The following is a 16,475-nucleotide window of genomic DNA, read 5'->3' on the forward strand; positions in this document are numbered from 1 at the left end:
AAAAACTGAAATTACCTACAAAACTTGAAATCCTTATAATAAAGTAACAGGATGTGTGTCTGTCTGTACTGAAGGATCTTGCTAACCACTGAACCGATCGAGTTCTCCTTAACAGGGTAGCTTCTCATAGGTCCCAGGAAGGTTTATAACTATATTGGGGGAGGGTACCACCACCCTCCCAAATGAAATCGCCACTAGAAAAAATGAACCCCTCTTTCAATAAGAAATTTGGATATCCCGTTAAACTCCCCTCTCCTCAAGTGCCCCCAGAGGCCTCTAGGGGCGTAGCCACTAGTAATTATTAAAGCACAACTTGTTTAAAATATTGGTATTTATATATGCATTTTATTAGCAAATACCTTTGACAAAAACTTTTTATTTTCAAACAATTTTACAATGTAACGTATCATATATAATGTAGAAATAATTTTAGCAAAAAATATGACTTTTAAATTTTGATTTCTTGACAATGCCTTTCCATAAATCTAAAAGCTTTCAAACTTTGCTTTTTAGACAAAGCCCAAATTGTGTTAAAATTGTGTCAAAAATGATCCATGTGACGTAATAAAAATGAGGGATAATCCATCTCTTTTTTAGGAGTTTTCTTTCCAACTTCTCCTCTCATCTCCCTCATTTTATTACCTCACATAGATCATTTTTGACACAATTTTAACACAATTTGGGCTTTGTCTTTTTTTTATTGACATAACTGTCATATTTATCATGATTTTAATTTTATACTATATAATATGTATTTTTTTAATATGGGATGTTTTTTGGGAAATAAAGTAGTTTTTTAATAAAACTTTTATATTAGTCAATAATTACCATAAGTAAAGCTACTGTGGTATCCGCCTAGGGTAAATGGCAGACACCAGAGTTCGAATAAAGACTACGGCAGTGTGAACAGACGTGGACACCTTACTATAGAGAAGCTACGCTTCTCTAGCATTCACTAGACAAGAATCAACATCTATTTCAGTTGTCACTTTATTGAAGGTGTAAAGGATACTAAAGCTATATACAACAAACAATAACTACATGGATAGGAATAAATGATCATAACATAAAAGCATTATAATACATATACAATAGTCAGTTTGGGCAATCATGATTCCCCATCCCTGGAAAGGGTGGGGGGAATTAAGAATACAGTTAACCATAATATAAATACATATGGATTAGGAATAAAGATAGTTAAAGATAAATCATACAGTAAAACATAGATAATTGCAATGGTTAGGTAGATGGCTATCCCTGTCTGGGGCAGGCAGGATAGCCCATGGAGCAGCACAATAGGTAGATAAGCATAGAGGGGTTGAGTGGTAGGTCTGGGTACTAAAGAGGGAAGGTTTGATGATTACTTGTGACAACAACAGTCTGTGTGGGGGTGATTCTATCAGGTGAGGGCAGGTTTAGATCCTTTATCCTCAGGGTTGAGGTGGTGCTGATAACTTGGTGGTTGAAGGGGAAGGTTCCGGTGCTTAAGATGGGAGAGGGAGGGGTAACACCCCTCCCTCCATTTGCAGGACAACTGAGAGATGAAATCAGTACCGTTATCTAACATATTTTCAGGTGGCTTTATAATTGTAGAATAACAGGATTTAGCTAGGTGCGTAGCATCACTATAATGTCTTGGTTTCTGCATGGTCCAGAGCTGCCGCATACCACAACTCTCCCCTCGGAAGGCTGGAGGGGTTGTCTGCACCGCCAGACTTCCGACAGTGGTTGCGGCCTTCAGTTTTGTTGTCCTGGTGGAATGGGTCCGCCAGGATACCAGTTGCTGGACGGTGGTGGACTCCAGCCCTCCCCAGGTCTAACGGAATCGGCTATATCTGCTGGAGTAGCTGGTCCTGTTGGATATTCTGGCCGTTGGATGTGTACCTCTGAGGCCACCCTGGCAACCTCCAGGGGTGGCACAGCACATGAGGGGGCTTGGACCAACAGCCGCCTGGTATACACCTCTTCAGGTTTCTCCACTGGGCTGGTGGTCTCCATCGTGTTGGTCACCTTGCTGCTGGCAGGCTGGCTACTGGATGCAGGCGCAGTTTCTTTGCCCTCGGGGCTGGTCAGGTTTATTCGGCTTCCAGGGTCTCTGTCAACGCGGGCAGGTGGTGGTTGCCATACTGTAGGAGCGTTGCCTCCTTCAGGCTCATTCTGGACATTGGCAGGGTGGTGCATGGCAGTCCGACCTGCGGGGTAGGGAAAGGTAACAGTCCATCCTTTATGCCGGAGGCTGTCTTGGATCGGCAAGGGTGGCTCCGCTCTGGTTGGCTGGGAGACAGGCCCATCCACGGACACTGCTGCTGGTGGACTGGAGGCACAAGGCTCCGGATTTCCTCCCCTAGCCTGAAGGGGTCCAGGCACATTGTCTCCATCTGGGGTAGACATAATTGTTGGGGATCCTCTACTTCTATGGTTAGGCTCAGCACTTGGCGCATCTAGTACTCCCCAGGCAGCGGTCAAAGCTTCTTCAGTTTGGCTGATAATGGCTGATACCCTGGCTCCTGGGGCAGATGCAGGGGGCGCAGGCAAGTTTGGCCCAGCCCAAACTTCCTGGTACACCAGTGCAATACAATTACCCTGGCTTGGTTGAGGGAGGTAGACAGCTGGATGCAGTTGAGGGTGAGGGACAGCTGGACTCTCCCTGCTGGCTGGGGGCTCTGGCTGGCTGGGGGTGACGGGTGTCACCCCTTCCTCTGGGGCTGCGGGCTCATTCCGGGGTCCAGGTATCTCGGTGGCGGCGACGGTTGTCGCCCCAGGCACCAGTGTGGGGCGCTGGATAGCACCCCCCAGTCTTCACAGGTGGCGGCGACGGTTGTCGCCCCAGACATCAGCTTGGTGGTGCAGGGAAGCACCTCTCGTTCCTTCCAGGTGGCGACGCCGGTTGGCGTCCCATACATCGACTCAGACTCGCTGGCTAGCGCCTCTTGCCTCTCCCACTCGGCGGCCGCCAGGGCCTCCTCGTACACCGTCCCGGTGGCGCTGGGTAGCGCCCCTCGGCTCTTGCTGGGGGTGACAGGGGTTACGGACACCGGTCCCCTGTGGTTGCGGCTGAGGTCCAGGCCAACCCGGTTGGGTTCAGCCGCTCCTCCCAGCACGTTGATCCTGGCCACCATGGTCCCAATCTGAGACACAGACTCCTGGGTAGCTGCGGCCCCAGCGGCGGCAGCTAGTTGGGGTGACGGCTGGGCATCTCCCTCCAGGTGGACCTGGGTGGCAGACTGGTTGCATGCAGGTTGTTGGGCGGCCTGGTGTTTCTTCATTGCCCGGTCCCAACCGGTTCTACACTTGGCGGCTGTGTGGCCGTTGACGCGGCAGCGCCCCTTCGTCCAGCTGGGTCCCATCAGGCCGGCTTCCCCAGGGTGTATCAACCTGCCAGGTCTCTCCTCCTCCAGTTGGGGCACCAGCTGACAAACAGGGTCTCCCCTACTAGGGGTCAGGCGGTGCTGGGCTGCTTGTGGTGGCTCCTTGGTTACATTCAGCCTCCTCCCCATACACACAGGTTCCTTCCATCCAACAGCGGCTCTCCTCCCCTGGGTGGCGAGGCCAGCCTCGGCCTTAGCTTCTGCAGGTGCTTCTCCACATGAGGGATCCTGCCTCTGGGTATGCCAGGTGGTTGGTAGCAAAGGCCGTTGATGGTGCCAGTCGGAAAGGGGGCTATGATCTCTGGGGGGTACCTGTGGCCAGTGTGTGGACAGGTACCCACAGGTGGACCAGCAAGGCCCAGAAGATGCCATACTGATGGTAGCCTGAACTGTATTCCGGACTGTCAGCAGACTGTTGGTAGCCACCTGAGTTGGGCCAGAGTTGCCAGCTGGTATTGCGTCCCTGCCAGGCTCCGTCAGCTGCTGGTGGGGAGCCCCTGCGGTGGTTCTGGTGTTGGCAAGGGGTGGCCTTCTTATTGACTTCCCTGGTTGGAGCTCTGCATCCTGGTGGGCCTCCATCTTCAGCAGCATGGGGGAACTTGGCTGGGACATGTGCAGTGGTTCAACAGAGTAGCGGCATCTGGTCTTGGAGTGTGGGGGAACAGCCTCACTGCTGCTGGTCAACCCTGCTCCCTCCGTGCTGGGTAAAGTCTTCCACTGCAGCAGGTCACCAGTCCCCATCCTTAGGCCGGTCCCCAGTCGTTCCATGCCTGGGGGCTCCCAGGGAGGCTTGGGTGGCGGCTCCCCCACTCCCAGGTACGCGTCGGGCATCTGGGTGAAGAGCCTATTCCCCTGGGACAGCTCCCCATCCTCCAGCTTGGTGAGGCCAGCGCCAGGGAGGACCTTTCCACCCCAGAAACAGGTGGTACTGGCCCTAGGGCTGGGCCCCGTTGGAGTCTCAGTTCTGGTGGTAGTGTCCATCTTGGGGCTGGCCACTAAGTCTCTGAAGCTTGTCACCTTCTCATTAGGCTCAGTTGCATCGTTCAACACCCCCAGGAGGACACCTACAGGTTCAGCAATCCCCAGTCCAGTATTGCTATTTCTCGTGCGTTGAGCACCAACTGAACAGGAGCTGTGCAGCGGACATTCAGTCACCCTTCCAGACAAGGGCATCTCAGGGACCAGAGGTCTGTGACCTGGCATGTGTTTGATGTTCACTGTACTCAACACAGTAGGCCAAAGTAATAACAGAAGTAGTATCTTGTAGATATAGAAGCCGAGTAGAGTAGCCGCGCCGCAAGGAGGTTCGAGCCGGCTCACCCCTAGTATAAATACTATAGCTGTGTAATTAGGGTGGTAGTCCATGTAGCCGTAGGCTCGGTCCTCCTGGCTCAAGAGTTTCTGTGGCTGGCGCGCCCCCATGATAAGTAGCAGGGTGTTGGTCTGTTGGTGCCAGCGTCTTGTTTAACTGTTGAGCCTGAGTTGTTCTCCTTTCCAGTATAGCTCTTGATTTCTGTGGTAACCAGCGGATCTTAGCTTAAAGGTAACAGGGAATATGTTAGGCATCCACAGATGTCTCTAGGAGCGTATCCGCTAGTAGATATATGGATAGGTAGGCTATCTATATATATACATGGCTACACGCCCATATATATATATATATACGTGTATAGGAATATCCTCAGAGCTAGCTAGCTTTCCCTCCTTGCTCCAAAAAAATCACGCTTCCTCTGTATATAGTTCACAACTATGAGTGTCGATGGTCCAGGTACACACCACCACTGCCCAGTGTGGGGGCAGCAAGTCAGGCTATGTCCACAGGGTGGGCGTACTTTCGTTCAGTTACCATATCAGTTTCCAGTGTTGTTTGGTGAGGTTAGTATTCACTTGCTTGTACCCATGATAAAAAAAAACAACATTATTTATCACTTGGGTATTTATATATACATATATTTGTTTCACTAACCACTCAGCTTTGAAGTAGGGTTGGCAGGGCTAGGAGATGTTGAGGGTCTGAGCGGGTTTAAGGAACTGGTTTAGTTTTCCTTATCACACTGTAGACAGGGAGGGAGGAGCTTGCAAGTTTTTCTCCTAAAAAAATATCTCTGATGTATGCTATAGAATGGCCCCTCTCCTGTGTGGGTGTGTGTGTGTGTGTGTGCGTGAAATCTCCTTTCCGTGCAGCGCGCTTACGCACTGTCAATCCGCGCACACAGATAAAACGCGCTCTCACCCCTCAACTCGCTCTCTCATTGGTCCGCTTCGTCCGTTGGATTTATGATATTTTCCGCACTCTGTTGCGCTACCCGTGAATGGCGCTCTGTGTGTCCGATTGCTAGCCCCACACTACAGACGGACTTAGTCTAGTGTGGGTAGGAAGGGGGAAGCGCGTGAGGGGACGGGGGTAACTCCGTCCGTTTCCCCTGTGAGGGAGGGAGGTAACTGTGTGCTGGTATAATAGTGCCTTTTCTTCTTAATCCTAGGCTTATCTATTATATCACCCTGATTGTATTTGCCTTCAATGGAGAGGGGCTCCTCCCTTTCCCTTGGAATAAGGGGTGTATTGTTGTTGTGCTATAGGCTTGAGGTGATTTGATTGTATATCAGGGTCTTTATTATATTACATCTAGCTTCTATTTTTGTCCTTATCACAATTGCATAACAGATTTGTTTACCAACTCTGTTCTATTTTTAGCTGTTATCACAATACACAATAATCCAAGCCTGTTCTATTCTTAGATTTATCACAACACAACAATTTGTTTGCCAAGCTTTGCTCATAAATCTATTGTTTGGCCATAACACCAGGGTGGTAATCCCTGCAATGTAACATAATATCTGTTTTTTCTAGATGGGTGGCTGCGTTGTAGCCTCTCAGGATACTTGGAGTTGACGTAGTTTTTCTCTGTTCTGGTGCACTACACTCGTATGTTGGCTCGCAGCTTGCAGCTATGTGGCGTGTTTCAGCCTATCGGCGGCAGGGAATGTCCCGTCCTGCTAGCGCCGCTTGCAGCTATGTGGCGTGTTTCAGCCTATCGGCGGCAGGGAATGTCCCGTCCTGCTAGCGCCGCTTATCCAAATCCAGCTGATGGCGGCAGGGAATGTCCCGTCCTGCTAGCGCCACTGGTTCGGATCCTGCTATCTCTTGCAGTAAAATTGGCCTATTTTCAGCCGTTTACACTTATTTGGCTTGTTTCAGCCGGTCCGCAGGCCTGTTTCAGCCCTTTTGGCGCTCAATTCTCCGTTAGATATCAGCGCTGCTCGCGGTTATTCATCAAATTTCGCTGTCTCGCTTCCACAACTGCCGGATGCAGAGTTAAACTTTGCTGTCCAGGGTGGGTAATTCAGGTTGCTTGCGTCAGTTTTGCCAGATTCACTGCTGGGAGTACCTTAGCCTCAGATGCGCGTCTGCTCTACACTTGTGGTTCGCCGTAATCTCACACAGCTGTCACCAAAGTTGTGGTATCCGCCTAGGGTAAATGGCAGACACCAGAGTTCGAATAAAGACTACGGCAGTGTGAACAGACGTGGACACCTTACTATAGAGAAGCTACGCTTCTCTAGCATTCACTAGACAAGAATCAACATCTATTTCAGTTGTCACTTTATTGAAGGTGTAAAGGATACTAAAGCTATATACAACAAACAATAACTACATGGATAGGAATAAATGATCATAACATAAAAGCATTATAATACATATACAATAGTCAGTTTGGGCAATCATGATTCCCCATCCCTGGAAAGGGTGGGGGGAATTAAGAATACAGTTAACCATAATATAAATACATATGGATTAGGAATAAAGATAGTTAAAGATAAATCATACAGTAAAACATAGATAATTGCAATGGTTAGGTAGATGGCTATCCCTGTCTGGGGCAGGCAGGATAGCCCATGGAGCAGCACAATAGGTAGATAAGCATAGAGGGGTTGAGTGGTAGGTCTGGGTACTAAAGAGGGAAGGTTTGATGATTACTTGTGACAACAACAGTCTGTGTGGGGGTGATTCTATCAGGTGAGGGCAGGTTTAGATCCTTTATCCTCAGGGTTGAGGTGGTGCTGATAACTTGGTGGTTGAAGGGGAAGGTTCCGGTGCTTAAGATGGGAGAGGGAGGGGTAACACCCCTCCCTCCATTTGCAGGACAACTGAGAGATGAAATCAGTACCGTTATCTAACATATTTTCAGGTGGCTTTATAATTGTAGAATAACAGGATTTAGCTAGGTGCGTAGCATCACTATAATGTCTTGGTTTCTGCATGGTCCAGAGCTGCCGCATACCACACTACTCCTAAATTTTGAATGTTTGTATGTCTAATGAGATTTTTTTCTCTCGTTTTATTAGCAAAGAGAGAGGGGACAATGGGCTGTTTATTACACTAGTCACCAAAGATTTATAATAGCATTTTCTTATTCGTTGGCTAATTAACTTTGGGGACTTTTGATTGGTTGAATCATTAAGTTAAAACGTTTTAACCACTTATTGTAATATATGTATAAATGGTAATTTTGTGTATAATCATTGGGGATGTACATTAAATTAACGGCTTTTGTCTTATCCCTTTAGATGCCAGAGTAAACCGACTTTTAATGTTAAATTTTAATAATAGTATGACAGCTGCTGTATATAATTATTTTTAAAAAATGAGCCACCTGCATTGTTATGTTCAGCTAAGAAGGAACTGCAGCCCAGCCGCGCAACTGACATATCCAACTGCCAACACCAAGACATATAATTCTATAATTCCGTCCGTTCAAAACAGTTAGATCTTTTTGTTAATTTTCAAAGGTTAGAATTATCCTATCGATTTCAAACTCTGCAGAATGATTCCTCTAGTTATGAGGTACGATTTAGGAAGCGCAGCCACTCTATAATCGTTACAGGAAAGTCCAAACGTCCAATTAAGACAAGCAATTTTTAACTTTTTTGACATTTACATGTTAAATTATCCAATTTATCTGATCTTTGGAATAGTGATTCCTATTACAACAAGGTACAATGTTATAAGCGAAGCATCTCTATAATTAATCAAGTCCTAAAAATAGATATATACTTAAACAGTATCCTCTATTCACAAGCAGTTTTGCAACAAATTTACTTTAGACTTATATTAACATTTATATTCTGCTTATTCAGTTCTGACACTCTACAAGTGTTAATGTTCTTTTATCCTACCGTTTCAAAGCTTCGCTTTGTGGATGTTGTCAACCTTGTTTATTGTTAATAATTATCTTTCTTCAAAATGGCGAATCGTAGGAAAATGATTGTGAGGGATAAGACAATGGACGATAAATTGATGTACTCCCCTTTATATGCATATATAGGTTAAGATTGTTGGTAGAAAAGTTTGGACACTGTTGGCTTGTTTAACCCAATTATAGATTTATCATAAACTTCAAGTTTTCCAGTAAATAAATATATTTAGGAGAGAGTGTACAAACTTGAGAGGTAAGTAATGTTCCCTCTCTCCCTGGTTATAATAGTTATTTCTCGCATCGTATTATAAACAGCTTTCCGCGGATATAGAATGTACAATTATAAGATTAAAACTAGTTTTTTTAGCCCCGAGGTGCCAAAGACACCGGCTAAAAAAACTGCTTTAATCTTATGATTGTACATTTTTATATTCGTAGAAAGCTGGATATAATACGATGCTAGACATAGTTTTTTCGTATGGATGAGAACCGGTTCCTATCAGTATCCACCGAATTCGAATGAATAAGTAAATTACTTGAAAAACATCTTGAATAGGTACAAGATAATGTTTTTATGATTATAGAGAGATATAACATTGTACTTTGTTGTCCAAGGAATCGGTATTAAAAAAAATCAGATCAAACGGATAGTTATATCTTTTAAAAAATTGTTGTTAAAAATCAACATGTTTGAAATGGACGTACGGACATTCTAGTAATCATTATAGGGTTACTACGCTTTCCTAATTGTACCTAACTACTACAGGAATCACCATGCAAAGTTAAAAATCAATAGGAAAACTTCATCATGTCAAAATTAACGAATACAGCTATCCGTTCCAGACCGACCCCATTCATTGAAAAGCTTTGCTTTTAAAACGTATCTTAATTTTCATTATTTTCAAATTTACAGATTTTTAGTATACATCTACTTTGTTTCTTTCATCTTTTAATGTTTTTATGCTTTGCTACTTATGGATGTTGTCTCCTTATTAAATGCGAAGCTTTTCTATAATTAGGGTCGGTCCGTTCGTAACGGTCAGCTCTTTTCGTTAATATAGGCATGTTAGAATCATCTGTACGATTTAAAAAGAGTAGCAACTCTACAATCGTTACCAGAACGTCCGTATGTCCATTTTAAACAGTTTGATTTTTTAACTTTCTTAGCAACAAATTTTTATGTGATAAAATTGTCCGATTTATCTGATTTTTGGAAAACTGATTCCTAGGACAACAAAGTACAATGATATAAGCGAAACTTATCTATAATCAAGTCTTAAAAATGTAAGAATGTCCTTAAACAATATCCTGTATTTATTCAGTTTTTCAACATTTTTACTTATAATTTATTTCGATTTTTATACATTTATATTCTGATTATTCCGTTATGACACTCTACAAGTGTTAATATTCGTTTTTCCTACCGTTTCAGAGCTTCGCTTTTATGGATGTTGTCATCATTGTTTTAGATGAAAATTTAAATAAAAGATTATTACACATAAATGTTTTATTTACTCTTACAAGTTACATAATAATGATAATTTTAATAACAAAGAACAGTGTACCTAGGTATACAGTTCAGGCTGCTATATAATATTATATGCTAATACAGTGTTTTTTTTATGAGAATTTTTTTAAAAGCAATTTTACCCCACTTATAGTTATCAGAATTTAATTATTAATGGCTTATTTTCTTCGTTATTTAAGACAATTAATAGACCAACAAAAAAATATTTTAGTTTTTATTTAAAAAGTACACTAATAAAATTTAAAACTTAGTTGTCACCATCTAAAATGGTTTAAGTGCATTTTTTTATGCTCAAATCTTCTACCCTTTGCAAGAATGGCTGTAAAACGCTTCAAAGTTGAGATATAGAGCTAAACCATTGAATGCATGATCTCAGCAAAGGAGGGAGTAGTCGACTCCCAAAGACAAGAACCGAAAAAATTTCAAAATTGGCATTTTTTGTCACTATCCTGCCCATAGAATCAGTGCTAGACTTTTTTTTCCGCCGAGTTTAAAATCGTCTTGAAAAACGAAGAAAATAAGCTAATAATCATCAAATTCTGATAACTATAAGTGGGGTAAAATTGCTTTCACAAAAGTTAATAAAACATAAAAATAACATACTGTATAAAGTTTGGGTATAGTCCCTTTCGTGACATCGCACCTTAAGGGGCGATTCTTCGTATTTTTCACAATAGGTTTCTCCTATTTCTAGCCCCTGTGGGGCCAAATGCCTAACCCTTTGGGACAATCACCTAACCCAATATAACCTAACCTAACCTATAAAAAGCCATTTTTTACATACGACAAATTGCCCCTTAAGGTGCTATATCACGAAAGGGACTATTCCCAAAGTCTGTATTACAGCTGACACCACACAGCTAGATACACATCTTTAGGTGTGCGGGTATGATATGTACGTTCAGCCGTTTGGCAGCTAGCAGCCTTTAAAATTCATAGATTTTTGGCAATATTCGTTACCAGCAATATTTAACCGTGAACTGCAGTAGATCCCATCTTTGTTTATCACAACCGCATATACATAATAATATAAGTGTATATCATAAAAATACAGATATTATAACAGCTGAAATATACTGTGGCTGCTTACTCATGTTTGCTGGCATATCATATCGGTCCAGCGGTTAGCAAGATCACACAGACATACTATTACTTTTATATAAAGATATACAAAATCTTGTTTTACAACACAAATAAAAGAACTGGAAATTTTCATGGCTATGTTAATCTTTCATTTTTAATGTGGCAATGCAATTTTTCTAGAGAAAACCATATATTATTACTTTAGCCAATCTAAGGATGAAATAAACCTGTTTTTCTCGTATTCATTCGAATCCGGTGGATAGGAACCGGTTCTCATCCATACGAAAAAACTATGTCTAGCATCGTATTATAAACCGCTTTCTACGAATATAAAAATGTACAATCATAAGATTAAAACCAGTTTTTATAGCCCGTGCCCTCGGCACCTCGTAGCTAAAAAACTGGTTTTAATCTTATAATTGTACATTCTATATCCGCGGAAAGCGGTTTATAATACGATGAAAGAAATAACTATTTCCCCATTATTTTTGTCAAAGCAGCATTTTTAGTTTTTACCATAAAAAAAGAAAGAAAAATCTAAGATCTTTTAAGTTTATCTAGAGATAGCCAGCTAGCCAATACGGATATACTTTTAACAAAATATAAAAACTATAATTTTCATAAAAAAAATAACTTGACAGAACGCATCAAATAATTATTGTCCCAATACTGAAATAATCAAATTTTGAATAATTATAAATATGCTTTCTTTTTAGATATAAAAACTATTGTGGTTTATTTGATGTATTTATTTGGGAACTATGGGACAATTATTTAAAAGAAGCATCCTGTGAATATAAATGCAGAATTAACATGGCTGCTACTACAGATAGCAGACACAAATATCTTTGAAAATATACACCAGACTATAATATTATGATTACAGACAAAATTATCTTGAAATTCTATGTTTGTACAAATAAAAATACAAATATTATTAATAGGCCATCCATAGGGGTTGTAGCAACTGGGTTTAAGAAGAAAAAAACTAAAATCTTGTATATTTGGAAACTAATATTTTTAATAGTTGTTAGGTGTCATATAAGAATCATCTCTCTAGTACTTTACTGTAACACAAACTAAAATTATATAAAAAATAAATCTACCAAAATATTTGAGAAAATGTTCCAAAGTTTGAATTTGATTTATCGTATTTGATGTTTCTGTTTACCCCTAACTTCTGACTGCTACACATATTATCTAGGATAAAATAAAATAGCTGAAAACCATATCACTGACTCTTTTAATACCTATATTTGCGACAACTTTTGTATTACCTATAAATTCTTCCAATTTTTAACAACTACAAAAACCCCGCCCCTCTTGGAGAGAATCGTACCCGCGACATACGGATAAGGTAACTGACATTCTATAAAAGAGCTATAAAGGAGACCAATTATCACTGCTATTATTTTACTGTCAGGAATACAGACAGGTAGTTAAAAACTATATATTTGGTTTGTCAGCTATTTTCCTGTGTATAACTATTTATTATTATGTTCATGGACGAGCTGCAATATTTCTTGTGTTATTTTATTAGTTGACCAACCAGACAACTTGCCATGCCTATCTCTGAGAACCTACAATAAGTATACAAAGTACAATGATGTCTGTCTGTCTGTCCCTTAAGATCTTGGTAACCACTGGTGACTGAACCGATCTGATTCTACTCTTCAGGGTATATATTGGTCCTGTGGTGGTTTTAAGCTATTTTCTTGGGGGGATGGGACACCCCCAACCCCCCAAAAATGAAAATTTAACCCCCCCCCCAAAAAAAAAAATTATGTTGCTGCCCATAAATTATGAGCGCAGCACCAGAATTTTTTTTTTATTTAATTTTTTTAAAAATCATCTAATGGGGCAAAGGCCCTAGAGGCTAGGGGCGAAACCGCAAGTAGTATACATATTAATAAGAGCGCTTTCACTCTATATATAGAACTACTTGTATATATATTAGTGTTGGCAATCCGAATCCGGAATCCGTTTATTAATAGCAGATTTGGATTCTTAACTGTTAGGCTAAAATTAGCGTCTTGAATTTTTTTAGTCCAAATATATATTTTAATTTCATTTTGGCCGCTGTAGAAATAGAAGAAAAGCTATTGTGAAAAATATGAAAAAAACGCAGCTTTTGATTCTGCCCAGTACCCGGTAAAATTTAATCCCTTCTTTTATTCTTTTAGAATCCGGAATCCGTCAAAAATAAGAATCCGGAATCCGCGGAGAATCCGTTTTATTTTTGGACGGATTCTTGTAAGAATCCAAATCCGGTCCGAAAATTAGACGGATTGCCATCCCTAGAATTTATATAACAACCTGTACGTAGTGCTTTATAGTAGCAGGGGGCTGTATTGAAAGTATAAAAGAAAGCGTTATAGGGATTCTACAATCCATAAAGGGAAAAGTAGGTTGCGGGTAAAAAAGTTTATGTGTTTTAAGTTAAAAACAGTAGTAGAACGATAAAAATTTATGTTAACTTTAATAAGAAATTTGTTGTCTATAGTTCTTTTCAATAAGAAATACACATATTTAGTGAATATTATCATTCTACTAATATTTTTAAGCCATAAAACACAAACTTTACGGATTTTACCCGCAACCCACTTTTCCCTTTATGGTTCGCAGTACCAATACACATTATTAAGAGCGCAGTAACTCTCTATATACAACAAACTTTACCTGTATGTAGTGCTTTATAGTATCTTGATCTGATCCAGGTATAGTGGCCACCAGCTTCTTTATCAACTGTTCTTGTCTTAATAATAATTCATTTATTCCTATTACTCTGTTATTTATTCCTATTACTCTGTTATTATATAAAAATATTTTTTTTTAAAGCCGAAGGCTCCAAAAAAATTGAGGGGGATTTTATTGTTTATTTTTTTTTTTTTTTGGGGGGGGGGGGGGTTCTCACCCCCCAAGAAAATTGCCTAAAACCACCACAGGACCTGTAGGTATATTCCCTGAAGAGTAGAATCTGATCGCTTCAGTGGTTACCGAGATCTTAAGGGACAGACTGACAGACGGATGGACAGACATCATTCTACTTTGCATTATAGATCTAAGAATTACCTTATGGCTGAATTACTCTTTAGTTGAGGGGCTGTATCTGTCATAACTGACTGCAGGCTACCTAACTCTGAGGTACTGCCACCAACCTAAAGTAAAATTAATACAACTCAAGCTATATATGAGATAGATAGACAGACAGAGATAGGTTACCTGAACAGGATGAGAGGAGAGATGGTGGTTCAGTCCAAACTGATCAGATACTTGATGCATCCCTAGATAGATAAATTTTTAATTTTAGTTAAAAAAATTAATTTTTTTTGGGGGGGGGGATTAATCATTTTTAAGGGAGTTGGGGGTGTCCCACTCCCCAAGAAAATAGTTATAAACCTTTCCGGGACCTATGAGAAGCTACCCTGTTAAGGAGAACCCGAATCAATCAATCAATCAACAACCAGATACACAAACAGACAAACATCCTGCTACTTTAGTATAAGGATTATCCTGAGCTCAGCTTCAGACTCTTATTAAGTGAATGGTTATTTGTAGAGTTGGGCCGGATACCGGATATCCGGCTGATTTATATTTCCGGATATCCGGCTCCAGCCGGATATCAGTCCAACGTTCGATATCCGGCAAATTACCGGATATCCGGCGCGAAAAATCAGCCAAATATCATGTAACCGGATAGTTTTAATATCCGGTATCCGGCCGGATATTGTAAATGACCAGATAACCGGCCAGACCGGATATCCGGCCCAACCCTAGTTACCTGTTGAACTATTGAGATGAGTACTAAAACTGCTGGTTTGGATTCCACCTCCACCTGATAATAGACAAGAATTTCATTTTTCATTAAGTTGGTTGCGCATGTAATCTGGGCTATTTTTGTGCATCATCATAGGGGAAGTTAACGCTACCTGTGACTAAAGATTGAACACTGGATGACACCAGAGGATGAGAACTGCTGCTGCCAGGAGCTAAACTAGACTGACCGCCAGGTGCCAGGTTGCCAGCCAAGCTGGAGCCGCCAGGTGCTAGGCTGGAGCCTAAGCCTATTCCTCCTCCGGGCAACAAATTACAGCTAGAACCACCTACACACGTTGAATAATCAGATTAGTTTCTCCATTGTCCTATCCCTCCCTCCCTCCCTATCCCTGATTTACCTTGTAAAAGTTGACCAGAAGAAAAACTGGAGAAAGGTGCCATGCCGCCCAGACCTCCAGAAAAACCTGAAAAAAAAGTGTGTATTGTGTACCTACAGTTTTTTTCTGAGTGAAACTTCAACAAAATAACTATCATCCCATATCTTAATAATAAAGTAACAGGATGTCTATTTGTTTGTCTGTGTGTATGTTTGTACCGAAGGATCTTGCTAACCGCTGAACCGATCGGGCTCTCCTTAACAGGGTAGCTTCTCATAGGTCCCGGGAAGGTTTATAACTATTTTTGGGGAGGGTACCACCACCCTCCCAAGAGAAATCACAAAAAATCGAAATTTTTTTTTACGTTTCTCGATTATAAAAAGAGAGTTCAACGAAACATAAACGTCAAGCGCAACAGACATATTTTAAATATAAAAAAATAAATTTAAAGTGCCGTAGAGGCCTCTAGGGGCGTAGCCGCTAGTATTATATAAAGTAGTAAGGTTTTTTGCTTATCTGTCTCGCTTTCTACTAAAACAATTGAGTCCTTCAATTTAGGTAAGCTTCCCATAGATCTAGGGATGATTTTATGCTATTTTAATTCAAGTTTTTAGATAGTCCTATGCCTTAGTCCTATGTCATAATTGAGTGTTTTCCCTCAAAGTGTGGCTATCAAGCAATTAACCCCCTTATTTTTAAATATATCAAAATTGTGTACTCATTTAGGTAACTTATTGGAACCCCCCCCCCCCTGAATGCTAGGGGCACATCTACAGTGGTAACAAAAGTATAGGTACCTGAAAAATTTGAGGCCGGACTTGGACCTCTGGAGCCTGGAGCCGCTGTCAGGGTGGAGGCAGAGCCAGATTTCATCAGGTTGAAGGAGGAGTTACCAGATCCACTTCCTGTAAACAGTATGTGGATCAAAAAAACGTCATTGTAAAAAAGTTTACATACATTATTGATATCACAAGCTGCTTTGCCCCCAGCATCAGGGGCTGTCTATTCAACAAAGGGGTAAGAAGGAGACAGAAAAAATAGCCTAAAACAATGCCTAAAAATTAAATAGCTTAAAACCATCACAGGGAATAAGTGAAAAGCAAAACTCGATTATTTATTGAAATCTGAAGCTTGAGACAAATAA

General features: G+C 41.3%; 1 protein-coding gene across 8 annotated transcripts in view; it reads right to left on the bottom strand.

Annotated features, from left to right (window-relative positions):
* Positions 1 to 10,055: 10,055 nt before the first annotated feature.
* The window catches only part of LOC145307341 (uncharacterized), a 53,556-nt gene continuing 47,136 nt past the window's right edge, over positions 10,056 to 16,475 (bottom strand). For 2 of the 8 annotated variants that reach the window (XM_080149721.1, XM_080149720.1), the window contains exons 19-26: positions 16,129 to 16,236; positions 15,353 to 15,418; positions 15,107 to 15,280; positions 14,959 to 15,012; positions 14,400 to 14,461; positions 14,250 to 14,335; positions 13,857 to 13,932; positions 10,056 to 12,757 (exon numbers count right to left, since the gene is read on the bottom strand). In XM_080149721.1, coding sequence (XP_080005847.1) covers positions 12,662 to 12,757; positions 13,857 to 13,932; positions 14,250 to 14,335; positions 14,400 to 14,461; positions 14,959 to 15,012; positions 15,107 to 15,280; positions 15,353 to 15,418; positions 16,129 to 16,236 — 722 coding nt within the window. In that variant the 3' untranslated portion in view covers positions 10,056 to 12,661. The remainder of the gene's footprint in view (positions 12,758 to 13,856; positions 13,933 to 14,249; positions 14,336 to 14,399; positions 14,462 to 14,958; positions 15,013 to 15,106; positions 15,281 to 15,352; positions 15,419 to 16,128; positions 16,237 to 16,475) is intronic. The other 6 variants (XR_013875408.1, XR_013875407.1, XR_013875406.1 and 3 more) reach the window with 6 other exon arrangements.

This window comes from Acartia tonsa, chromosome 15 (genome assembly GCF_053477335.1).
Source record: "Acartia tonsa isolate MP-2025a chromosome 15, ASM5347733v1, whole genome shotgun sequence".
NCBI lineage: Eukaryota > Metazoa > Arthropoda > Copepoda > Calanoida > Acartiidae > Acartia > Acartia tonsa.